A 27,864-nucleotide genomic window follows, 5' to 3' on the forward strand; every position below is an offset into this window, starting at 1 on the left:
CAGTGGTGAGAGAGGTGTGTTGAAGTCTCCCATGATTATTGTATGGTGGTCTATTAGACTCTTGAACTTGAGAAGAGTTTGCTTGATGAACATAGCTGCACCATTCTTTGGGTCATATATATTTATGATTGTTATGTCTTGTTGGTGTATGGTTCCCTTGATCAGTATGTAGTGTCCCTCTTTATCCCTTTCGATGAACTTTGGCTTGAAATCTATTTTATTAGATATGAGTATGGACACTCCTGCTTGTTTCCACAGTCCATATGAGTGGTATGATTTTTCCCAACCTTTCACCTTCAGTCTATGTATATCTTTTCCTATCAAATGCGTCTCCTGTAGGCAGCATATTGTTGGGTCTTGTTTTGTGATCCATTCAACTAGCCTGTGTCTCTTAATTGGTGAGTTTAAGCCATTAACATTTAGGGTTATTATTGAGATATGGTTTGTTCTTCCAGCCATATTTGTTTATTAATGTTACTAAACCTGATTTGTTTTCCTCTTTGATTACTTTCCCCCTTTTACTGTCCTACCTCCCACTGTTGGTTTTCATTGTTATTTTCCATTTCCTCTTCCTGTAATATTTTGCCAAGGATTTTTTGAAGAGATGGTTTTCTAGCTGCAAATTCTTTTAACTTTTGTTTATTGTGGACGGTTTTAATTTCATCTTCCATCCTGAAGCTTAATTTCGCCGGATACACTATTCTTGGTTGGAACCCATTTTCTTTCCGTGTTTGAAATATGTTATTTCAGGATCTTCTAGCTTTCAGAGTCTGTGTTGAGAGATCAGCTGTTATCCTGATTGGTTTACCCCTAAATGTAATCTGCTTCCTTTCTCTTATAGCTTTTAAAATTCTCTACTTATTCTGTATGTTGGACATCTTCAGTATAATGTGTCTAGGTGTGGATCTCTTATGATTTTGCACATTCGGCGTCCTGTAGGCTTCTAGGATTTGGGATTCTGTTTCATTCTTCAAGTCTGGGAAGTTTTCTCGTATTATTTCATTGAATAGATTGTTTATTCCCTTGGTTTGGAGCTCTGTGCCTTCCTGTATTCCAATGACTCTTAAGTTTGGTCTTTTAATGTTATCCCATATTTCTTGGATGTTCTGCTCACGGTTTCTTAGCAGACTTGCTGAGCTGTCTATGTTCTTTTCAAGTTGAAATACTTTGTCTTCATTGTCTGATGTTCTATCTTCTAAGTGATCTACTCTGCTGGTAGTATTCTCAATTGAGTTTTTAAGTTGGTTTATTGCTTCCTGCATTTCTAGGATTTCTATTTGTTTGTTTTTTATTACCTCTATCTCCCTGTGAAATTGATCTTTTACTTCCTGGATTTGTTTATGTAGTTCCTTGTCAAAGTAATCTTTCATTGTCTGATTTTGCTGTCTCATGTCTTCCTTGAGACTCCAGATCATCTGAAGCATGTATATCCTGAACTCTTTATCTGACATTCCATCTGTTGCAGCTATTACCTCTTCTAAAGTTGAGTTGACCTGCATTGCTTGTGGTCCTTTCTTTCCTTGTCTTTTCATACTGCTCGCGTTTCTTTCTGCTTGGTGACACTGTTGTGTTTTTGAAATTTTCCCCCTATTCATTTATATTGCTCTTGTATAGTTGGGAAATCTCCCTTGCAGGGCTGGTAGTGGCTGGGCTCCTCCTCTAATTAGGGTGATCTGTCTACCACGCTGGTCGGTCACAGGTCTGCCCACCCTTTGGGCGCGGGTAGCGGCTCTGCTCTGCCCCCACTCCAATTGTGGTGATGTAACTACCACACCCTCGGGTCGTTGGTCCTCTTCTGGATGTGGGTGGTGGCTCTGCTCGGCCCCTATTCCAATTGGTGTGACGTGTCTACCACGCTAGCAGGCCTCTAGGCCTGTTCCGCCGGTGGGTCGCAGGTCTGCCTTCCTTGCAGGCTCGGGCGGCAGTTCTGCTCAGCCCCCACTCCCAGTGGGGGTACCTGACTGCCTCTCCAACGGGTCGCTGGGCCTTTTCCGGACACGGGCGTTGGCTCTGCTCCACCCCCACTCCTATCAGTGTGACGTGACTGCCTAGGTGCTACTTGTCCACCACACTGGCAGGCTATCGGGCCTGTCCTGCCAGTGGGTCGCAGGTCTGCCTAACTTGCAGGCTCAGACGGCGGCTCTGCACAGCTCCTACTCCAAATGGGGTGACTTGGCTACCGCGCCGTCGGGTTGCTGGTCCTGTTCTAGGCGTGGGCGGCTACTCTCTTCGGCCCCAGCTGCCGTTGGGGTGACGTGATACCATGCCGGCGGGTCACTTGGCCTGCTCTGGGCGCAGGCGGCAGCTCCACTCTGCCCCTCTGGCCCCCAGAGCACCCAGCAGGACCCGGACCGAGAAGTAGTCACCGCAGGTTCCCCAGCCCTGGGCCAAAGCAGCTTCGGGAGCCAGAACCCGGCCTCTCCGATCCCAGCCACGCTCCGCTAGGAGCAGGCTCCAAGGAGCGACCCCAGCGGGTTCCCCAGCCCGGGCCAAAACTGTTCCGGGAGTCAGGGCCCAGCCGCCCCGAGCTCAGCGCACGCTCCACTTGGAGCTGGCCTCAACACGCAGTCTCCACAGGTTCCCCAGCCCTGGGGCAAAGCAGCCCAGGGAACCAGAATCCGGCCGCTCAGAGCCTGGTGCACGCCTTGCCAGGAGCGAGCCCCAAGGAGTATTCTCCACAGGTTCTCCAGCCCCAAGCCTGAGCGATCTGTCTGCGAGACGCAGGCAAATACCAGCCTGAAATCACCTGTTCCGTAGCTGAATGAGCTGAGATCAGTAGAAAACAGGGATGATTACCTCAGCTCTCCAAGATGGCGGCTGCTGTCCTCCTCCGTGGTCCGACCGGTGTCGAGAATCGAACTTGACCGCTTCTCTCCTCTGTCTGAAAGCCGGAACTCAGCACTAAGCACGGCCATTGCACCACTGGCAGGAGCCCCCAGAATCCGCATCGCTGCACTCCCGCTCTGGCACCTCGCCGCTTCCCAGCGCACGCTGCAGACTCCAGCTGTGGGGCGGTCCGCAGATCAGGCAATGTGACCCTCCGTGCGGAGAAATCGCCCGCGACCGAGCCCCCACAGCTCACGAAATGGAAATCTGTCCACTAGATTCTGGAGCACCTCAATTTCACTGGAAATTCCCAACAAGATAGCCTTCAGCTGTTTCACCTCGTCTTTCTTCTGCACAGTGACGCGTCGCACTGGGGTGATGCACTCCCTTCGCCGCCATCTTCCCCTCTCTATTTAGGATTATTAATATGTCTTGTATTTGGATTTCTATCTTATTCCCCAATTTTTCTTATTTCACTGAAAAGTTTATGCATTCTTTTAGTTTATATTTCAGTGCCTTCTTTTAAGCCAATGATTCTCAGGTTTGATCTCTTTATGTTATCCCAGATTTTTTTGGATATTCTGCTCATGTTCTTTTGTCATCTTTTCTTTATTGCTAACTTCGTTTTCAAGATTATATACCTTGTCCTTTGAGGCCTGAAAATCTGTTCATGTGGTCTAATCTATTGAAAATGTTTTCAAATGAATTTTTTAATTTGATTTATTTAATGTTTCATTTACAGGGTTTCTGTTTTGTTCTTTTTGAGAATCTTTTTCCTCTTTTATTGAAATGTTCTTTCACTTCTTGTATTTTCTCCCTTAGTTTGTTTCTTAGGTCTTTTTTTTAGTACATTGATCACTTTATGAACTTACTAAATTTTTTGTCAAAAAATTTCCTCCACTGTGGTTTCAGTGGGATTAGTTGTTGAAGTGTTGTGGGCTATTTGAAGTGACTTGTTCCCTTAGTTTTTCATATTCTTTGTATTTCTACCCATCGGCTGAAGTGATGATTTCTTCAACTTTTATGCCAGGGACTATTTCCAGAGCTTCTTTATCTTAAGTGCCCCAGGCTGGGTGAATATCTAAGTGTTAATACTCCTACCCAATATGTTCACCGTGCTATACCCAGTATCCAATACCACTTTGAGAGAAGATACTAAACTCTATTAACAGCAGTCACTTTATAGCAAAGCTATGTACTAATACACCTTATGGGGAAAAATTATTATTAAAAATATTCTCCACAATTCCCCTAATCCAAATAAAAATTGGAGTAGTGTTCTTGAATAGATTCTGAAATTAATTATGAAATATAGTAAGATTACTGTTAAATTATATAGATGTTGAAAAGCAAAAAGAGAAAAAAATGGACAGACCAAAAAGTGAGAGGAAATAGAGGAGAGAACCTAATAGTACAAACTAAGAAAAAAATGGGGAATCTGAGATAGAAGCAAGTAATACAAGAGGGAAAAGAGAGACTAAAGGGACAAGTATAAGCCTTAGCTAGGAAAGGAAAAAAGAATTATTCGAATTCATGCTTCAAAACATTAGAAGAAATCTAATCAATTAGGTTAAGAATGGCAGTATTAAATAAGAGAAGATCTATTGATTCAATACAACAAATAAGATCTGTAAGATTAAAACTGACATTAGAATGATTTATGATATCCCATACTTTTTAAGATGGGGATATTTCTTATTGAGTTTTCCTGGTTTGGGATTTCATCAAAATTTTGGATCTTTAGAAGATGCCCTACACTTTTCAGCTTTACTGCTAAGATTCCCTTAGTGAAAACATACCAGCACACATCTGATTCAGTTCTGGAAAACCCCTTCCTACTAGCTTTCCAGTGGATCAGAGGAAATAGTTCCTAATTTGTCTGTCTTAGCAACCAGGGACTCCCTGTTAAGGGGTGCACTCCCTTCGTGGAGTTTACAACATCTTTTATGCACAAGGTTCTTTATTGGCTTCTTGGAATTATCCTCAGGAAATGCCTTCTATGGGTTCATATGTCTCTTTGGTCAGCTGTTCTTTCACTGATTTTAATCTATGAGTCCCTGCCTAGGTTAACTCCACCATCTTTCTTCCTGAAAGCTATCATAGCTTATTTTTTCACAAAGGGAAATAAGTGTTAGTAAGGAATAGAAAAATTGGAATCCCCATAGATTTTGGGTTAGAATATCAAATGGTACAACTACTGTAGAAAACATTTTGGCATTCAAAAAGGTAAATGTAAGAGTTACCCTATGACTCAGCACTTTCACGCCTAGGTATATATCCAAGAGAATTAAGATATATCCACAAAAAAATATTTTTCATGAATGTTCATAGCAGCATTATCCATAATACATTTATGTGTAATACCAAATAGATAATCCATCTAGATAGGAAGTAGAATAGTGCTTGCCAGGAACTATAGGAAGTAAAAGTGTCTATTTTAATGGATTTGAGGTTTCTTTTCAGAGTGATGAGAAAGAGAGTTTCAAAATTGTGAGTATTCTAAAAAACACTGAATTTTACACTTTAAAATGGTGAATTTTTGTTATGTGAATTTTATCTCAATAAAAATATGCATATAAGTAAACAACCTTTAGATGACATATAGTAGTTGGAGTATACTTTTTGTGCATCTTTTAAATGTTTTTAGCTTTTGAAAATGAAAAACCATTTTATCACTACAAAAATTTAAATTATTGTAATTTCCATAATACTTAAAAAGTTGTTTTTTTTTAATATCTATTTTTTAGCTATAAGTGGTAGACACAATTCTTTTACTTCATTTTTATGTGGTGCTGAGTATCAAACCCAGTGCCTCACGTGAGCTAGGCAAGCGCTCTACCACTGAGCCACAACCCCAGCCCCACTTAAAAAGTTTTTTAAATTGTGAAATGCCTACTACAGGAGTAGATGTATATTTAATAAAATAAATGAGAAAATATTTGTCTTTTTTATTTTTTGCTTGTCTATTTTATAATTTAATCTTATTCAGATGTTTTAGCTGTGTTAATAAAAGTTCTTTTTTAATTTCATTAATATCTATGCCCATTAATGTAAGAACATTTCTCTATAAATTTGCATCTTTTGAACGATAAGAAACAATGCAATATAAATTTTAAAATGTTTATTCCATCTCTACAGAAAAAATTAATTTTCAATGTGGGTAACATTTGTCATAATTATTATTAAATGACCCTGGAATTGAAAAAGATGTTAATACAAATAGTTTAAATGTTACCTAATTCTGTTAATACACAAATGTACACTTCTAAGTAATCATTAAGCATAGTATAACATTTATTGGATATTTACTATGTAGCAAGCACCATTCTCTGAATTTTACATTTTTAACTCATTTATTCCTGATGACAACTACTGAACTGAATACAATTTTTCCCATATGAATGGAGTCATAGAGAGGTCTGGTAGATGGTCAGAGTTATCCCAGACACAGCTACTAGTGAAAAGTCAAGTTGTGAACCCAGATATTTTGGTTGCAGATTTCAAATTTATAAGCAGAATGCTATACTACATAATACTTTCATTGGAAAAAGATGTTACTTTGTATTTTTACGGTACAAGTGCTTTGCTAGGTTTTGGAACTTAAATAACTAATTTCTAATAGTGACATGAATTATAATGTGAATTTACATTGATGTCATTTAGGAATTGACTAAAGAATGTGATAACTTATTTTTCAGCTGATTGTTGATTTGAAACTAAATCTAAGTAATATGGCCTTGAAAAATAAAAATTGCAATTTAGACTAACATATAAAATTGTATTTACTAACGCAAAGCCCACATTATTTTATGATTCTGCTAATTAAAAAAATAAAAGCAAACAATTATATGTGTTTTCTTTCTCCAAGAAAATTCTGTTCATTTCTTTGTTTTAGTCACTTAATGGTCACCTTCCAAAATTGATAAATTGGAATTCAGTGTCTCTTCACTGAATCAGAGATTTTAAATTCTGTATTCATTGTTAAGAGACATAAGCTTGCAGGTGCAAAACTAACATTTGATGTGGGTAAAATAAATGTCTTTATTCTTAGTTGTTACTTCACCCATTATTTCAGTCAATGAGTTTTTTGAATTCTTGAATTAGTAAACAGATTGTGCACATACTTTATTTTTACCTTGTGGAAAATGTAACAGTAATTTCATGTAATATGTAAGTGCTAGTTCCAGACTTTAAGTGTAAAAATTTTTTAGAAATCTGCATAGCCTCTTGTTGAAATAGCATTTACTTTTTTTGAGTAAAATTTCAAATATTTTTAAGTTCTATTTCATCATTAAAGCACTAAACTTCACATTTGATATTATACTTTCTCAGTTTTAGAAATATTTATATTATGTGATTTAATGCTTAAATCAATTCTAAGTTATTTGTTTTTTAATAAATTGGAATGTTCTAGTATTGTTAACATTCTACTTCAAAAAATTGTCATATTTACCACATAAGTTCAATAATGTGTCATTCTGCTTTTTTAGGAACTCCCTGCACCATTACTCGATGATAATTATAAAAAAGAATTTGATGAAGAAGTTTGTGATCATCAAACACCAGAAACTAAGATGAAAATAGCTTGGCGATACCAGTTGTTACCCAAGATGAAGGTAAGTCAACATACAAACTATTTCTAAAATTTGCAAATATATTTGTTTTCATTTAATAGAATCTCGTTACTCCTCTTTTTCTTTAAATGCAATACAGGTTATATTTATTTGTTTATTTATTTAAATAGCTAGACTTTTGTAGTACATTTGATCATAATGATATATTTCTTTGCAAATAAAATTTGGGCAGATTTTATTTTATCAAAATAGATGATTTCATTTCATCCATAATCTCCACATAGAATCTTTTAAGATTGCAAACTAAAGTAAGTGAGCTATTTGTATCTATTATGATTACCTGCCAATATTCAATGTAAGTAGTGGTTCCTTTCATGTATTATTTTTATTCCTATACATTTTTAACTATTAACATTTTCAATCTCCTGGTAACCTGACCTATCTAGAATAGAATAAAGAGATAGGAAATGAAAAGAAATATTCTGAGAAGTCAAACAAATGTCAATAAATCTGTCTACTGAAGTTTATAAACTCTGCTCTTGATGAATTCTCTGTTCATTTTTTAACTTCCTCATTAAGTAGATTGTTCACTTCATACACTTTTTAAAACACTTTAATGTCTATCAGACTTTATCATTTTATCATATTGATAGGAAGGAGAGGAAAATTCTAATCTGGATAAAACTTTGTTCTCATAGTCCACCCCTTTCCAGTCTTTCACCTTGACATTATCTTTCCCAAGAACCAGAATATGTTTTTTATTTCATTTGTTTGTTGTTTGGGGGTATAGGAATTGAATACAGAGTTAACCATTAAGCCTCATCTCTAGCCCTTTTATACTTTTATTTAAAGACAAGGTCTTGCTAAATTGATGAGGCTGTGTTTAAACTCATAATCCTCCTGCCTCAGCCTCCTGAGCTGCTAGGATTACTGGTGTGTGCCACCACACCTGGCCTAGGAATACGTTCTAAGTACCCTTTAACTTAAAATGCCTCATTTGGTTTTCTGTGTCTATTGTCCCCTTTTAAATGTATGGCAGATTGTCAGTCGTTATTATGACTGCCAAAATCAGACAGGGCCTTAGAATTCTTTTCTTTCTTTCTTTCTTTCTTTTTTTTTTTTTTTTTTTTTTTTACGGCCTTAGAATTCTTCTGTGCAGAATGTTTTGAGTGGTCTCTACTGGCTAATAGAAAGTTAGTGTGTAAAATGAAACCTATTTGCTATTATAAGCTTGCAATATAAAATATATACTTATAGGATTATATAATCTACAGAGCATAATCTGAACCTACCTTTTTAGGTTCCTCACCCTGTGTTTATTCACCCATCCTATGAGAATTGTTCCTTCTGCATCACTTGTATTTCTACTGGCAATGCTTTATACTTACTTATTCACCAATTCCTCCTCCTCCTTCCAGTATAAACAATACTACTTCAGGTATTTTTTTTCTTTCATAATTACCTACATTCTCATTTCATTTTCCAAAGCACTTCATATATTTTAAAGTACTTTCACATCATTTTCTAGTTAATGATTGGTATAATTCTCCTCTGCCAGACTACAAGTTCTTGTGAGAGCAATAAGCTTTTTGAATTTTCTTCTATATCTCTGGTACCTATGTACCAGATAATGAATAAATATTTAGTGAATGATAAATGTATTTATTCATTCAGTCAGCAAATATCAATCATGAACTGTGTGACAGGAATAAAACATGTTGTAATATGTACATATTAAGCAATGGCAAATTTTAGGTGTGGAAAATATTTAAAGAATAGTATTTTAAAACTGTTATTTACATGACTGTGATCACACTAAAATCTGGACAAAATATTTGCAGTTCACAGTGTAAAATATGAACCAATTTTCTTTATAGATAAAGAACTTCTAAAATAAGGAAAATTCTATAATCCTCTTTTTTTAATGGGCAAAAAATATAAAAAGGAAATTTAGGTGGCTCTTAAACCTACAAGATCAGATGTCCAATTGCACTTGTAGTAGAAGAAACTAAATTAAAACTACACTGACCTGGTATTTTTTCTCTTTACAGATAAATGATGATCTAAAAGTTTTTCACTGTTTTAGCAAAAGTCAGGGAAAACCAGTACTCTCATCTTTGCTAGTGGAAATGTACATAGGTACAGCTTCTGTGGAGGGTACTTTGGTAGTATCCTTAAAAATTATAAAAACATATATCCTTTGATTCTTGTAGAAATTTACATCATGAATTTGTTTACTTAGTTATAAAATGAAAGATTGTGAGCTTTTCATGCAATATATCTTAATAGCAAAAGATTGGAAATAACTTATTTGTCTATCAGTAAGCACTTATGTATAGTTGAACTGTAGAATGCTATATACTTATATTAAAAAAAATAAAAGAAAGATCTGTGTAGTTAGATATTGTTACAGACATACTTGGGTGTGATTGAGAACTGAGTATAAAAGGCCAGGATAAATATACTTAGTCTGCTTTGGAAAGTGTGAGTTAAGTAATGGAGATTAAAACAGATAGGAAATTTAGAACTAGCACTTGAGAACCCTAATGGCAAAGAACTGCATGTCTTTAATCTGAAAGTTTTATTTAGTAACTGGGCTTAACAGTGACTCTTTTTTGTAAATAGTAACTGTATTCTAATTTTTCTACTGATTGTGTTGTAAAAGAGTTAATAATGAACATAAACTTTGAGGTAAATGTAGCTTTTTTGTAAAGCTAAATTTTAAATTATATACTTCACTTGTTTCTTCCATTTTCTTTATTTTTACTTATAGCTCAGATGTTGGTCTTTCCATTGGTCTTTGACATTCTTCAAGTAAAATAGTAAAAATGCAAGCAACTGAAACTTTTAAGCTCTCTCTTTTTTGGCTTATTATGAAATCTATTTAGAATTGGAAAAACAGTGCTTGGTTTGTTTATAAGTTCATTGTCTCTTTATAAATTGTAATTTTGAAAAATACACCTTCCCCTTTCACTTGGGATAATATTTCTGTCCCCTTTTACATATAATTAGTGCTGATTACATTCTTCCTTTTAGAGAGTGGTATATCTGCCATTGCCTTGATTTTCTATCAATATAAATTTCTTCAAGGTTGAATATTAACAAATAAATTCAGTAATCAGTTTTCAAAATTTAAAGCTTTAGTGTTTTGAAAATTGTGCTCTTCTTACAACGTTTTCTGCAGGTTATTCTTCCATTTTCTCCAGGTGATTTCTAAAATATTACTTTATCATGACTTCCTTTGTCAGCTGATATAAAATAAAGCTACTCTCTCTATTTCATTGCCTTCACTGCTTTATTTTACTTACCAGCATTAAATCTAGCAGATGATATATTTATTTTAATACTTATCTATATTCTAGAATGTGAGCTCGGTGGGAGAAAGAGACTTTGACTCTTATTTTACTGAAATGTAGTTCGTGTTCAATAGTTATTTGTTGGATACATGAATAATGAATTATATATTATGTAAGTTAAATGTTAAACTGATTTTAATTGCATCAGTTAATACTATAAGTATGAATTTATTTTGACTTGACAGTCAATGGTCAAACTTAAGTATTTGCAAGTAAGTTCTGTCAATTTTTAGAAAACAATCGTGTTCTGACTTTGAAATGTCACCAACATTGTATATTTGTCTGTCATGGTATTTTATATTTTGCATTGCTGGGGATTGAACCCAGGACTATAGGCAAGTGCTCTTACAAATATACTATATCCCCTGCCCCATGGTAATTTTATATATGATGATTTATCAAGACTTCCTTCATCACTCATTATTATCTGCTTTCTAAATCTAGGCCTTACTTTGCCATTCCCAGTTTAAACAAACAAAACAGAAAACCCAGCTTTTCTATTATTTTCTTTGGACAAAATGTTTTACTATGGCTTAGTCCAAAACCAGGTATGTAGATTAGCAGATAGAGCCAATATATGTTGTCAACAAGTCTTCATAGTGTAACAACATTGCCATTAAGGGAATGCAGGAAAGGGTAAGGATATACACACTTAAATCAGTAACAATAGCTTAGTAATATAAATCACTGCCTTATCAATTTCAAAAAACATAAGTTTTTCAAAGCAACCTCACTATGTGATTTTGAGTCTCTATCCAAGGTGTCCTCTTCTTCCCTGTCTAATCATCAATTCTGTTCCCTCCTCATTTCACAAATTATTAGCCTACAATATATTCTGAGATTTAATTTCTTCAGTATTGTAAAGCTCTACTACCATGGCCTACTATGCCTCCAGCAATTCATAGCAGTGTATTATTATGTCCTTATTATGTTAAATTCTTTTTACGCTTTGGCTTTCTATCTTAGTGGTTCAGTCAACAATCCTTGTGATAGATGCATACAACTGTGGATGACTGACAAATTTCATTTTCTCAATAAGGCACTGTAACTACAAAAGTATAACAACAAAAGTGGTAGATCTTTAGTGAATCATGACACAATAATAATAATTAACAACATTTGCACAGTGCTTTACAATGTACAAAATATTCATAGTCAGTATTGCATTAGATTCTCACAACAGCCTAATGAAATTATTAGTTCCAGTTCTGTGATTGAACTGAGGCTCAAAGTGCTGTAGTAACTGTTTAGATTCTTGTTGTATCTTATACTGATAACAAAGGAATGAGAAAAATGGTAAGAAAATATCTTGTTTAGATTATTTGTGACTCAGCTCTTTTCCAAAAGTTTTGTTTATTTCTAATATACTGGAGGTTGGGTATGTTCTTATTTTATTGCTAGGTTTTTTGTTTGTTTGTTTGTTTTGCACCCCATCACAGGTCATTTTCTTTTAGCATAGTAAATTTTTATTTACTATTCCATTTTATTTTCTTCCACAGATAACAAAGTTAAAAGTAGTTTATGAATGTGAAATAAAAGTTATAATGTAAAACTACAGCAATATGTTCTCAAACATAATAAACTGCTTATCAACTTTAATTTGGTCATTTTTACATGCATATTTTGTTATGAAGTTGATGACAGTTGAATTTAACATAGTCACAGCATTTAGCTAATCTTTTTTTTTTCTAATAAATATTTAAATCTTTCTTTCCTTCCTCCCCACCCCTTTTACAGTTTCTAAGCCTGGAAAGATTTGTGTTTTAGAAATCTGATTATATTTTAATACTGTGTCTTGAGTAGAAAAAATTTGCAAAATTTTTTTCTATAATGAATATATTTGTTTTCTTTTTTTAAAGACTAAAGTCTTTAATGAGTAATAAAATTTTTGTGTCTACCTTGTTAATATTTTAACTGTCCTATCTAATCTTCATTTCTAAATAATTTAATAATTATAAGGAAGAAAGCTTCCATTTTTATTTTTACATTTTAATGAATTATTTGTGTTCTGTATTTAAACTGTCACAGCATGAAATCAATTTTCTGCCTTAATTCATCCCAAATCTGAGATTTCTATCACATTAATATTGTAATTAGAAACATTAATAGAAACGGCAACTTAAAAAGCATACTTTTCTTCTTGGCAATTTAGCATATTTCTCTGAGTGCATAGGACTTCAAGAACTTTCAGTCCACTAATAAATTTATTAACTCAAACTTAAAAGAAGTAGAAAGTCTCTTTCTTTCTCTCTCCCCATGGTCAGTCTGCTAAAATAGATTATTCATGCTTATTTGATTCAGGTAGGCTTTTGCAAGCTTCCCTACTAGGCCTGGGAATGTGGTACATTGAGGCCTTTTCAGAGGCTTCTGACATAGACCAGGCTTTTATTGCATGGTGTTTTATTATAGCCAAATCCTAGTCTCCACCCAGTTTGTAGGCACTCTGCTTATTCTTTTGAATCAGGAAAGGTTATCACCTACCTTAATCCATGCTGGTGCATGGATTAAGGACACCAGTGTGCCCCAGGATTCTCAAAGAGGATCCTGGAAACTTCTGGTTTCTTCTTTTTTGCTGTCTTTACTAAATTCTATTGGGCCTTAGGGGGATTTGCATCTGAAATGAGCAACCTGGTGTTTTTCTCAATGAAGACATCAGATCAAAGTTCAGTTAGTCAAGGCCTTTCTATCAAACATTAAGGGGGCTTGGACTTACACAATAAAAAGATGAGCTCTAGCAGAGATTGCAGTAAAAACATTCTGAACTATAATCGGATAAAGAATAGATTATAGGCCAGAGAACAAACCTTGTTTAAAACTAATGCTAAGACCTTGCTTTAAACTAATAACTTTACATTTAAAAACTTTATCCCCTGTTTTTAAGAAACATTTTAATGTCATGATTTATTTGTCAATACTTTCACAGCAAATGAACAAATCATGTTTTGGAAGCCACAATTCTATATATATTTTAACATTGAAAAGACCAGATTGAAGCCAACTGCAGACCTCTTTCATTAATGAAAATAAGTAGCACTTTATGTAGGGATAAACAGTCATTTTATTGAGGAAGTAAATGTCAGATCCACAGACTAAATATGAAAAAACAATGCTTCCATTAAATTTAAAATGTTTTATTAAATGTTACTTTATAATTTGATGTTTATAAGCACTTAAGAATATGAATCTTTGAAATCTTAGATGCAAATGTGTAGTGGCAAGCAAATTTGTTATCTAAATTTAAAAATTGTCACTGTGCTCGCTTCGGCAGCACATATACTAAAAATTGTCACTTAGTAACATATGAAACTACTATGTGTAGTTCTTTTATTTCTGTAGAAATTATCTAGTTTTGTTGGATGTTTTAAAATTGTCCTGTTTTGTAGCATTAAAGACAATGGAAATTATATAAGATTATATCAATGGAAATTATGTAAGATTATATCAGAGCTATTGCTAGAAGCTATTGCCAGGTGGAATTTCTTAACATTTGAGCTTGGAGTGAGAGAGGGGGAGAGAGTGGAGAGAGGGAGAGAGAGAGGTGGAAAACAGCCCATGCAAAGCAATATTTTTGTTATGAGACTTTTACTAACCTGTGTAAATAAATTCAGTTTCAAGAGTTACTAGAATTTTTTAGGAGAAAGATAATTTGATGGAGAAATCATTAATAGAGAACACAAAACAAATTATTGAACTAATGATTATGCAAAGTTCTGATTGATCTAATATAGCTTATATACATATTTCTACTTGATCATGCGCCTTGTTCCTTTCTGGATTACTGTACATTTTATGGTATAAGCTTAATTTTAAATTCCTAGGATATGTTGAATATGCTCATTTATTATGAACATTTAGTTTTAAAATGATACTCACTTTAATGTTTAAATACCTGGCTTCTTTTTGAGTTTCACCAATGAATTAACTTGGCTTAAATTTGCATTTAGTTTTTTAGCAACTTCATATTTAATTTGTCATTAAAGCTTTAACAGCTGCATATTTTTAATTTGTCATTAAAACCTAAAATCTTAAACATAAGAATTATGTGTATTAAAGTTTTTAACTTAGAAAAGTATACAGTATAGAAAAAAAAAGAGGTGTTTAAATTCTTACTAAACTTAGGAGCTACTAACAGTGAAGAAATATGAGTGATGAAAAGCTTAATTCCTAGCTATACATAGTTTAAATAATAAAAGTGATTGTACCCTTCTTTGAAACTTAATAAGTATATGTATATTAGCTCTTCCTTAAAAATATATAAAGTCCTATTAGCATTAAAATGCATAAGTGTAGCATTGTTTTGCAGGATATAAGACAAAGAAGTTTTAGTTTAAAAATAATTTTTGAGCAACCATGGGGTTTTTTGGCAGACTGGACCAGTATCATCTTCAAGATTTGGTCACTATTATGATGTATCAAAAAGGATGCCACAAGAACTACTGGAGGCTTCAAAATGTCATGGATTTTTCCTTCCACAAAAAATGTCTTCAAATCTTAAAGTAGAACCCTGGTAAGTTAATGTTCCATGTAATAGCAAATTTCAATTTCAAAAATTAATAGAATCCTTTTTTCTACCATACTTTCTGAAGTAATGCGTATCTAAAGGTATAATAGTAAATACTGGCTTTCTGCATAATATGTAACCTTAATTATACATGTTTCACAGGATTTCATTGTACGTTGTTTCCTTCCTTCCCTCCTTCCTTCCTTCTTTCCTTCCTTCCTTCCTTCCTTCCTTCCTTCCTTCCTTCCTTCCTTCCTTCCTTCCTTCTTTTTTTTCCTGGTCACATAGCTGTTACACAAACTATTACTTTAATTTGCAACTAGAAAACTCTGGTTGCCAGCCTGGTCACAATCCTCACTGGTTTTATTTTCAATAAAATGTGAAACAGTTCTAAATCAGGCTATTTTAACCCAAATAAATATTTAAGGATAATAATACCAGGGGAAATGTTATGAAATAATGCTGCTTGTTCGATGCTTTGAAGTATCTCTCAAAAGGAAAACAAGTATATATTTTCCATTACTTATTTATTAAGACTTTCTAGTTGTGCTGTAAATACAATAACCTGTATGATTTTAGGTAACAAGAGAATTTAGAGTTTGAATATTACAATGAAGATTTTTAAATATTAAAACAACATAGCCTGCTTATACTGCTAAGAATTTATTAAAGCAGAACTCTGAAAATAACAGGACTTGATATTGAATAATTTATAAATTCTTAAGAATATTTAATTTCAGTTCTTACTATAGTAAACTGTGAATAGATTGTAGCCTCTATTTTCTTCAGCATTATAAAACCATTACTTTTAAAGCAAAATGAGTTATTAAATGTAGATATTTAATAGACAGGAAATTGTGAACTGAAAAGACTTTAAAATCATATTCTTTTTTCTAGAATTAAATTGGGAGAATTTAGTGAGGACTGATCTTCTTATTAAATCTGTTTTGAAAAATGTTCTTCACTTTCTAATGGGGTTAGATAATTAGTATAGGCTAAAGACTTAGCAAACATGAGACTTTAATGTTGTTTTAGTATTAACAGCTAACATCAATGAATGATTACAATGTGTCGGGCACACTACTACATACTTCTATTATCTTGCATAGCCCTTGTATTAACCCTATAAAAGCATGTATTCCTGTTTTCCAGAAAATATTGAAAATCTCAGAAGTGATTTATCTGAGGCTTAATTATTAAGTGATAGAAATAGGACTAATCTGTCAGATCTATCCCTTTTGTTTTTTTGTTTTTTGGGGGGTTTTTTTGTTGTTGTTGTTTTGGGGTTTTTTTGCTTTATTACTTCATAAGATTTTGGTTCCTTTCACTTTTAACTTTTTGTGTTATGGAGGAAAAAGTACCTGAGAAAGGATTGGGGAGGAGGGATGTATTCTGATTCTGAGTTCATTCTACTGTTAGCCTTGAGCACATCCCATGAATTCATTGAAAATCAGTATCCTCATGGAAAAATTGGGGGTGAGGGAAAAGGGAAACACACCTACTCTACCTGTATCAGTAATTTTTTGTTAAGTTGGAATGACTATATTGCTCTTACTAGATCCCAACTTTTGCCACAGACTGAACCAAACATGCATATACCTGCAGACTTGGGAAATAGGTCAAAATAACTTGTCCATAATTTCTCAAATGGCAAATGGTAGAACTCAGATTCAAAGTTAATTCTCCCTGACTCCAAAATCTTTTTTTTAAACAAGCAACCAAAACTTATTTTATTATGTAAAATTCTCTAAAGTCTCTCTTTGAAGAAGGAGTGATATCATAAGAATTATTATTGAAAACAAACAGTACTTTGGAAAAAGATTGCAGAAAGATCTACCATTTCTTTAACTGGTGGAACTCATAATTGTGTAATTCAAAAGAGAATGTCTATAAATGAACCTTCTTTGACTGTAAAACCAGAATGTGCTTCAATAATGTACTTAAATTGGAGGGAAACATTTTTTTTCTTTAATTAGAATTTGTCAATGCTTTGTTCCTCAGAAATCAGTTTGATCTTAGGAGCTTTTCATGAATGCTAAAGATAGTTCTCCTTTTAGGTTGAATTTTTGTGATTGCCTGTACACTATATTCTTAATTCAGTTCTTTTTGGTTTTGTTGTTCTAATTAGTTATACATGACAGTAGAATGAGTTTTGACACATCATACATAAATGGAGTATAACTTCTCATTTTTCTGGTTATAAAAGATGTAGAATTACACTGGTCATATATGCACATAGGGTACATCTGATTCATTCTCCTATCCTTCCTACACCTATCCCCCATCCACCATTCACTCCCTCTCTCTAATTCAAAGTATCTCTATTCTTCCCTAGCTCCCCCTCACCTTGGGAATTAGCATTCACATATCAAAGAGAACATTCAGCCTTTGGTTTTTTGGGATTGACCTATTTCACTTAACATGATATTCTCCAGCTCCATCCATTTACCAGCAAATGCCATAATTTCATTCTTCTTGAAGGCTGAGTACTATTCCATTGTGTATATATACCACATTTTCTTTATCCGTTCATCTGTTGAAAGGCATCTAGGTTGGCTCCATAGCTTGACTATCGTGAGTTAGGGGGTTTTAAAATTGATGTGGTTATGTCACTGTAGTATGCTGATTTTAAGTCTTTTGGGTGTAAACCAAGGACTGGGATAGCTAGGTCAGATGGTAGTTCCATTCCAAGTTTTCTAAGGAATCTCCATACAGCTTTCCATAATGGTTGCACCAATTTGCAGTGCCACCATCAATTTATGAGTGTACCCTTTACCCCACATCCTTGCCAACATTTATTGTTGCTTATGTTCTTGATGATTGCCATTCTGACTCGAGTGAGATGAAAGTGTAGTTTTGATTTCATTTCTGTAATTACTAGAGATGTTAAACATTTTTTCATATATTTGTTGATTGATTACAATTCTTCTAATTGCTCTGCCTATAAGGACAATATTGAATAGAAGTGGTGAAATAGGAGATAGGGGTATAGCTTAGATGGTATAGTGCTTGCCTCACATGCACAGGCCCTGGGTTCAATCCCCAGCACCAAAAAATAAAAAAAGGTGAAAAAGGCATCCTTGTCTCATTCCAGTTTTTAGAGGAAATGCTTTCTCAATTTTTTTCTGTTCAGATTGATGTTGGCTTTGGGTTTAGCATATTAGCTTTTACAATGTTGAGTTATGTTCCTACTATCCCTAGTTTTTCTAGTATTTTAAACATGAAGGGGTGCTGTATTTTGTCAAATGCTTTTTTGCATCTATTGAGATGATCATATAATTCTTGTCTTCAAGTCTATTGATGTGATGAATTATATTTATTGATTTCTGTATGTTGAACCAACCTTGTATCTCTGGGATGAACTCCACTTGATCATGGTGCACTATCTTCTTAATATATTTTTGCATGTGATGTGCCAGAATTATATTGAGGATTTTTGCATCTATGTTCATCAGAGATATTAATCTGAAGTTTTCTTTCCTTGATGTGTCTTAGTCTGATTTGGGTATCAGGGTGATACTAGCTTCATAGAATGAGTTTGGAAGGCTTCCCTCCTTTTCTATTTCCTAGAATAATTTGAAGAATATTGGTGTTAATTCTGTTTTGAGGGTCTTATAGAACCCAGCTGAGAATCTGCCTGACTTCAAATTCTGTGTTAGTAATAGTAATACTGCCTCCAGTCATGGAGTGCTTAGGTAAATAAATGTAAAACATGGCCTGGGGATGTAGCTCAGTAGTAGAGGAATTACCTAGTATGTATGAGGCCCTGGGATCAATCTCCAGCAACACAAAGGGAAAATGAAAAGTAAAATGTGCAATAAGTATAATGTAATTAAACAACAAAATATACAGTTTAACTTTTGTATTTTAAAACATATATTTTAAGATTAAAACTTTTTTATGTTAGAAAGTATGAAATTTTTATTCACTCATTCAACAACTAAAGAAGGAAAGCAATTAACTTTGGTCAAATACACTATCAGGTATGTGACCATGGCTTATTTTATATAATTCTCTCAACAACACTTGGAAAAAAGTAATACTATCTCTATTTTATAGGTAACTTAAAGTGGAGATGCTAACTTAACTTTCTCACCATTGTAGACTATAAATGACTAAACTAATACCCAAAGCCTAGTTTCTAAAATACCAGTTCCATACTGCCTCCATTTACTAAAGCAATAAATGTTCAGCCCACCAAGCTGGTGCCAGAAAAATTATGCCTTGATTAGCTACAAGGATAGATGCCAACAGACTTTAAAATATACATTTTCTGAACTTTTTTTTTTTGAGAACTAGCAGTTTTGCACAGAATAGGAAAATTTATAGATTTTAATTATCAAGGCAGTATTTCATTTCATAGTAGTTAACTGATAATTCATTTATTTCATATTAAACTTAAATGCTTAATTAAATGTAATTAAACTTTAAACATGTAATTAAATTAATTTTGAAAATGGGTGCTTTACCATGTGAGAATTATTTTAATTTATGAAAAGCATATACTCATTTCACTAAAATGAACTTAACTGGTTCATTTCTAAAACAATAAAGCTAAGCCTTATACTTGTCTGTACTTTTCCTATAATTAAGACTAGAGGATATAGCTGTGTCCTACTATCAAATGTAAGAATATAATATATAATTTCATAATTTCTAAAGGCACCATTGATAGCATGTATAGATTTTTTTATAGTAAGTAAAACTAAAGGTTATTTGAAATTTGCCATAATTAATTTAAAATTATTGGAGTTTCACCTATGGAAAATGTTCCAACATGCACTTTAAACTTTTAAATTAAAGACTAGGCATAAAAACTTCACATGTATATTATCAAGACAGTTTTGATATTTTATTGTTATAACAGATAATCTGAGTCACAAAATAATGGATAATAAAGCTGATTTTGAGAATAATTCTGTAGTATAATGTTTTTAAAATTTGATATTGTTTAGATTTAAAGTTTGTTAACAAGTCTATCTAAGCACAGTTTGGTTTCCTCACTAGAAAGATATTGCCATTCTTCAGAATTGGGACAATGTCTCAGCTTTCCTGTTGATCAACAAATCCAATATACTGCTTAGTCTCCTACTACTGACTGAATGGTCGTGTCCTTTTTCAGTTCTGTGTTGAAGCCCTAACTCCAGGAAGGTGTTATTTGGAAATGGGGCCTTTGGGAGGCAGTTAGGTTTAGAGCAGTCGTGGGGGTGAAGCCCTGTTCTGATGGGATTGGTGGCCCTATGAAAGAGGGAGGGACACTAGAGCTCTCATTCTCACCTGGAGTATGCACTAAGGAAACATCCTGTGAGCACATAGCAAGAAGGTTGCTGTCTGCAACCCAAAGGGAGGGCACTCATTAGACACCAACCCAGCTAGCACCTTGATCTTGCACTTCCAGGCTCCAGGACTATGAGAAAATAAATTCCTATTATTTAAATAACCTAGTCTATGGCAACCTATGTTGATCTGTGGTGTTATATCTGTCTTAATCTGTGTTGTTGTAACAAAATATCTAGGATCATTTCATTTATAAAGAACAGAAACATTTTCTCACAGTTCTAGAGGCTACAAAGTCCAAGGCATTGGCAAGTTCAATTGTCTGGTGAGGGCTACTCTTTACAAGATGGCATCTATTGCTCTATCCTTTGGAGGAGAAATACTGTGTTCTTGTATGGTGGAAGGTGGAAGGACAGTCTGTCCAAATGCTGCAAGAAGACTCCTTTATAAGGACCTAGATCATTTTTAGGAAGGAGGAGTCCTTCTGGCCTAATTGCCTCTTATAGGCCCTACCTCTTAATACTGTCCCATTTGTAACACCTGAATTTTTTTTTTTTCTCAGCCCATATTAGGACTGATTTTTTTTAAGAGAGAGAGAGAGAGAGAGAGAGAGAGAGAATTTTTTAATATTTATTTTTTAGTTTTCGGCGGACACATCATCTTTGTTGGTATGTGGTGCTGAGGATCGAACCCGGGCCGCATGCATGCCAGGCGAGCATGCTACCACTTGAGCCACATCCCCAGCCTAGCACCTGAATTTTTTTAAAAGGGCACATTCAAACCATCACAGAACCTGAGTTGGCTAATATACCTGTTATTTTTTAATTATAGGTACTCTTAAGTCTTGAATGTTGAGTTTGCATATAATTGGTAGTAGGTAGAATGAATTTATTTTTATATGTTTCTTTGAATTTCAAGTTTATTTTTATGTATTTATCCAAACAATAACGAGTAATTTCTTGTATTAGCGAAGTTTTGTACAGGTTAAGTTGAATTAACTAAATTCTGAGAAAACCAGTTTATCTTTCTAGGGGAATTTTTAGTACAAAATCAATGGAAAGAGGATGAAAATATTACTTAATATTTTAGAAGTCATTCTAAAATTCTATTTCTTTTCCTCCCACATTTCCTTACCAGCTTAAATGGAACCTCACTCAGACTTCTGTGATATTTTCCTAGACCAGGTGTGGTTGTGCTCTCCATTTATTCCTACTTAGTTTCATTAATACTTCTGTCAAGTCACTTATCACATTACACTATATAACTATTTGTCTTTCTAGGGATTCTCTTCCCCCTCAAGCATTGTAAATCATTGGGGGAAAGGGTTTTGCTTTCTTCAATTTAGGACACAGATGTACAGTTGATAGTTGATGAATTAATACATTGATGCATAAAACAGTAATAACTCAGATAACTTTTGTGAGGCAAAACCAATAGAGAGATGAGGGGAGGGGAGGGGAGGGGAGGGGGGATAGTAGAGGATAGGAAAGGCAGCAGAATACAACAGACACTAGTATGGCAATATGTAAATCAATGGAAGTGTAACCGATGTGATTCTGCAATCTGTATACGGGGTAAAAATGGGAGTTCATAACCCACTTGAATCAAAGTGTGAAATATGATATGTCAAGAACTATGTAATGTTTTGAACAACCAACAATAAAAAAAATAAAATTAAATTTAAAAAAATAGTATATTTTATTTCAAAAATACAAATCTCTTAAATGGATAAGCAGAAAACCATAGAATGTTTAAAAGTTGTAAATAGAAAATTCACAATGAAGAGAAAGGAGTTAAAGAAAGCTTCTAGCCAAGACTAAAAATTCAGAAGTCATATAGCCATGGATGTATACTACATTAAACTTTATGAAAAGAATATAGTCAATGATATATTAATACAAAACTCAGAACTGATAGAAATGCACATGAAAATGTGAAGAGAGATTTTTCTTTTTATATATTCTTTTTTCAATTTTTTATTTATATATGACAGCAGAATGCATTACAATTCTTTTTTGCATTATAATTCTTATTACACATATATATCACAATTTTTCATATCTCTGTATATAAAGTATGTTGACACCAAATTCGTGTCTGCATACATGTACTTTGGATACTGATGTCCATCACATTCCACCATCCTTGCTAATCCCCTGCCCCCTCCTTTTTCTCCCACCCCTTCTCCCTGTGTAGAATTCATCTATTCCTCTCATGCTCCCCCTCCCTACTCTACTATGAGTCAGTCTCCTTATATTGGAGAAAACATTGTGTAAAGTAAAAAATAGTATCTGGAAATTTGAAGAGAGATCTTTTGTCCTGACCTTCTCTGTGACCCATGAAAAGAAATTACCTGAATCCATGTTTGCCTTTCATTTTTTCTCCTTTCTTTAAGGGGAATATCAGGCACAAAGAGTTTAGTGGTTTATCCTACATCTCTAGAGATGCATGGTGTGCTATCTTCATTGTTATTTATGGTTTTTGTTTTATTACTTCCCACCTTACTCACCTATCCTGAGTCCAAGTATCTTCTCCATAAGAATGTTCTCTCCTGCTTACTTATGTCCTTCCAAATTTCTCTTTTTCCTTCAGTAAACTAATCTTTGACCTCTGACTCTCTTTCCCTCTCCCTCTCTCCATACATATTATCTATCATCAAGTCCTGTCAGCTATATCTTCAAAATATATATAGATATTACTTTATAACCTTTACCTTTAACATGCTTGCCAAAATCACCCACACTTCTTACCAAAATTCCTGGGATAGCCCCTAATTGGTGTTAGTCTTAGCTCCTTTATGACTCCTGTTTTTCCAAAAAATATTCCTAGGGAACCTTCTAATATGGCACTATTCAATTGAACTTTTTGCAATGGTGGAAATGCTTGATACCTGTGCTAAAAATCATAGCAGCTACTAGCCATGTGTAACTAATGAGTACTTCAATGTGACTGATGATATTGAGGCACTAATTTTTTTTAATTTTACTTAATTAATTTAAATTTCAGAAGCTGCATGTAACGAAATGCCTACTTTGTTAGATATTCCAATTTTACAACATAACTCAGCTCTTATCACTACTGACTCAAACCCTCCAGTGACATATTGTTTCACAAAAGTAAATCCACATCTAACAGAGATTCTATAAGGCTTTGTTTGGTCTGACTGGTTTCCATCTCTGATCTCATTGATCTCGTTGGGGTTGAGGAGAGGAGAAAAATAGTAACAAGACTGTTTTCCAGTTTACTAATGTTAAAACTAAGATAGTGTCATTTACTAAAGTAAGTAAACATATATCCAACAATTCTTACTGAACCCCTTCTCTGAATTTAAACACCTTCTGTGAACCTAAACACCTATTATGAGCCTAGCATTATGCTAAGCTCTAGGTTTATTATATTAAATAAATCAGCTGTTATTCTTGCCAATGTGTAGCTTACAGACAGTGAGAAAGCATGCAAAATGTAAAAAGTAAACATGTATGCAATTAGGAATTTTGATAAATAATACTAGAAAGAGAAAAAAAACATTCTCCATGGACTACTACCTAAGCAGGAGGATAGGCAGTAGGGATACTTTGGTTGTGTACAGGTAAGGCCCTTCTGAAGCTGAGACCTAAAGAATGAGAAGAAGACACTTATGAAAAGAGCACTAGCCCAAGAAGTATTCTTGGCAGAGGGAACAGCAGATATGCTAAGAAAGGAAAGAATTTGTTATGTTCAAGGACCTGAGAGGCTCTTGTGGCTGAAGCAGAATGAGTGATGTGAAGAGCAATATAGAGGATGGGTTGAGAGAGACAGGCAGAAATCACATCACCCTTTTAGGAAATTTCTTTGTGGGGTTAAGAGAAAGAACCATAATTAGAAGGAACTTGGAATGAGAGAAGATTTTTTTTGTTATTGTTCTCTTTTGTTTTATTGAAACATTGATGGGAAAAATTCAATAGGCAGGGAATGGATGAACATGTAGACAAAGAAGTAGCATTTTTCTGAAGATATGAACTGATAATTTATCAGTGAAATAATAGGTGCAATCATCCACTGAGGAATGGACACTTAGCTCTTAGGAGTTTGGGTTCAGTGGGGGAAGATTTAGTTCTTAGACTAGAAGAATACAATAACTACAGAAATATCAAATGTTTATGATAGTAGCAGTTTATCAGGCTGGATATCTTTCTTGCATCCGCACTGATTTCTAGGTACAAACGGAACTGACATTTGCCAAATAAAATCAAAAGAAGAGCAAATGGTAGAAGACTTACTAATCTTATTAATGGGGATAAACAGAGCATAAGATGTTTATCTTATAAATTTATAGATTAGAACTATAAATCTGATGGAAGGTCTTCAATTAACTTAGAAGAAAATTCCAGGAGCTTGGTAAAGACAGCCACTTAAAAGGATTGGCTAGATATAAAAGAAACATGGGTTCATTTGTTTGTTTTGTTTTTCTGGAAAGTAGAGTAGAAAGGGAATTTCAGTTATCCTTTGGAGGCTAATGGGCACTGTTGCTCTTTGTAAGGTCTAAGACTGATGGTAGCTGCAAAAATTGTAGTAGTGACTGCAGACGGAAAACTCTTTTTCTGCTAAGAGACCTGGGGCAGTTACTGGGTTTAGCATCCAAGATATAATGGAGTGAAAAAGCCGATTACATAACTAGGATAAATAGCCCAATCCTATTTACATAAAGTTTTATATAGCTTATTCCAAATGCTTTTTCAAGATAACACTAATTCAAGATATTACTTTAGACTCCAGAAACTTAGTAATATGCTGACAAATAAGTTCATGAAAGACTGTAAACTAAATCCTCTTAGATGATCTGAGAGATTCACAGAATACATTAGTTTTTGAAACACTATAAGAGAAACGCTAAAATTAAATATATAAATATATAGTTGTAACTGTATTTACATATGTTCACTAGTAAAATACTCTTCTTTTCAGAATAATAAGCACACCTTTTAGCATCCAGTAGTATTTTTTCTTAATAAAAGAAAGGACTGGTAGAAAGATACATCTGACAGGATGTTAACCAAACTGCTAATAGTGTTTGCCTGTGGATAGGGGATTTTCTGTACTTTTTAAATGTGTTTATGAATTTGAATTTAAATGATAAAAAGCACCATTTTTATAAGGGAAAGGATCTCAAATTCATGTACCTAATCATTTGGAGATAATAATGTGAAATTCTTTCCTCATCTCATATCAAACTACATTTCCAAAGAACTAGAGATTGTAATATAATGAATGAACTTATAAGAGTAATAGAATAAAATACGAGGGAATATCTTAAACTCTTGGAATAAGGACATAACAAGTATATTTAATATTCATATCCAAATACTGTTCTCCATTCAAAGAAACTGGGATTCTGAAGAAATGCTTAACTGAAAGGAAAGAAAAGGATATACCTAGGACATCTTTTTATTTTTTTAAACACCCAAAATTTATTCACTAGGCCTTATTTTGTGTGGTAAAGACAAAAATTTGATTTTGTGATAGGAAGCATTATCATGTTTTTAAAATTATAAATCTGCAGTTTCCACTATATACACACATGCATTCATCCTAACTGAAAATATTCATTCTTTCTTTACCTTCTTCTAGGGGATATTAGGTTCTTTCCTCCAGTCTAAAATATGTCAATATGCTGTATCCTGTTTGAACTACTTTCTTTTTTATTAATTTTGTTATATGTGACAACATAATGCATTACAATTCATATTACACATATAGAGTACAATTTTTCATATCTCTGATTGTACACAAAGTAGAGTCGCATCCTTCATGTCTTCATACATTTACTTAGGGTAATAATGACCATCACATAGAGGGGTAGGGCATCTTTTTATGTTTAGAATAAGTGCTTAAAGATTCATATGGCAAGGAAAAGGATATAGAAGGTAGTTCAAAGGCACTCTTGCTGGCCAAACTGCAGAAAATTCAAGCTTCACAATAATGATAATAATAAATTACATCTCATTTTGTAACATAGGAAGTTATAAGTACATCTTGATATAAATAAATGAATTGAAAGTTTGCTATGGAAGAAGATATTTAAATAGCCTCAAAATATCTCCCCACAAAATATGTATTAACTACAAAGGGGAAAAAAAACATAGTGAATCCTAGCAGATATATCCTTAAGTTAACATCGCCAATAATGGAGTAAATCAAAATCATTTATCACCTGACTCATATGTCATGAGAAAAAAGTCAGCAATATTTTTTATATTCTTACCAAAAATGCATAATTTAAATCTAATATGAGAAATAACCTAGCCTGTATTTTGATGCAGACTTAAAAGTGTCAAACTCATTGAAGTCAAGGTAAATTGAAGGAACATTCAGACTGAAGGAAGACTGAAGAGATGTGACAGCAGAATGCAGCACATGATTCTGAACTGAGTGCTTTTGCCACATAGGATGATATGGTTAGAGTAAATGTTTAAATTTGAATGAAGTCTTGAATGAAGTCTGAGGATTAGGTGTTAGTATCAGTTTTCTAATTATAACAATAGGTTAAATCAACAGGCTTATTATGGCTTGTGGAAAAATGTCCTTGTTTTTAGGAAACACCCTAAATAATTTAGAAGTGATAGGTCATCATGTCAACAGCTTACTCGCAAGTGGAATAGGAATAAAAGTTCTTTCTCCTATACTTGTTCTATATCTTCTTTAAATTTGAGATTGTTTCAGAATTTTTAAAAATTATAAAAATATTTATATAATTCAGTGAATTCAGACCATCATTAAATTGGTAAGTAAAACTTCATACCCAAAACAAAATGAGCAAAAATTATCAACTTTCCTAAGAACTAAATGTAGTAAGTAGTGTGCTAAGAATAGTACTTAACAGAGAAACAGTTTTCAATAATTGTGGAGAATAGTCGAGGAAAACATAGGTTATAAAAGCAAAAATAGACAAATGGTCAAATGCCGGATGTTTTCTCTGATATAAGGAGGCTGATTCATAGTGGAGTAGGGAGGGGGAGCATGGGAGGAATAAACAAACTCCAGATAGGGCAGAGGGATGGGAGGGGAAAGGAGAGGGCAGGGGCTTAGAAATGATGGTAGGATATGATAAACATCATCCAAAGTACATGTATGAAGACATGAATTGGTGTGAATATACTTTATATACAACCAGAGATATGAAAAATTATGCTGTGTATGTGTACTATAAATTGTAATGCATTCTGCTGTCATATATAAAAAAAATTTTAAATCAATAAAAAAATAGACAAATGGGACTACAAAAAGTATGTTCTCAAAACAACATACAAAAGTAGTAGCCAGAAAACCTTACTACATCAAAGAAATGTAAATC

At 33.8% G+C, this 27,864-nt stretch overlaps 1 protein-coding gene across 2 annotated transcripts in view; it reads left to right on the forward strand.

Annotated features, from left to right (window-relative positions):
- Nucleotides 1-27,864, forward strand: part of ELP4 (elongator acetyltransferase complex subunit 4) — a 249,056-nt gene that overhangs the window by 57,441 nt on the left and 163,751 nt on the right. For both annotated transcript variants that reach the window (XM_081265001.1, XM_081265002.1), the window contains exons 4-5: nt 7,317-7,442; nt 15,124-15,263. In XM_081265001.1, coding sequence (XP_081121127.1) covers nt 7,317-7,442; nt 15,124-15,263 — 266 coding nt within the window. The remainder of the gene's footprint in view (nt 1-7,316; nt 7,443-15,123; nt 15,264-27,864) is intronic.

This window comes from Spermophilus citellus (assembly GCF_964194105.1).
Source record: "Spermophilus citellus genome assembly, chromosome: 2".
In the NCBI taxonomy this organism is placed as follows: Eukaryota; Metazoa; Chordata; class Mammalia; order Rodentia; family Sciuridae; genus Spermophilus; species Spermophilus citellus.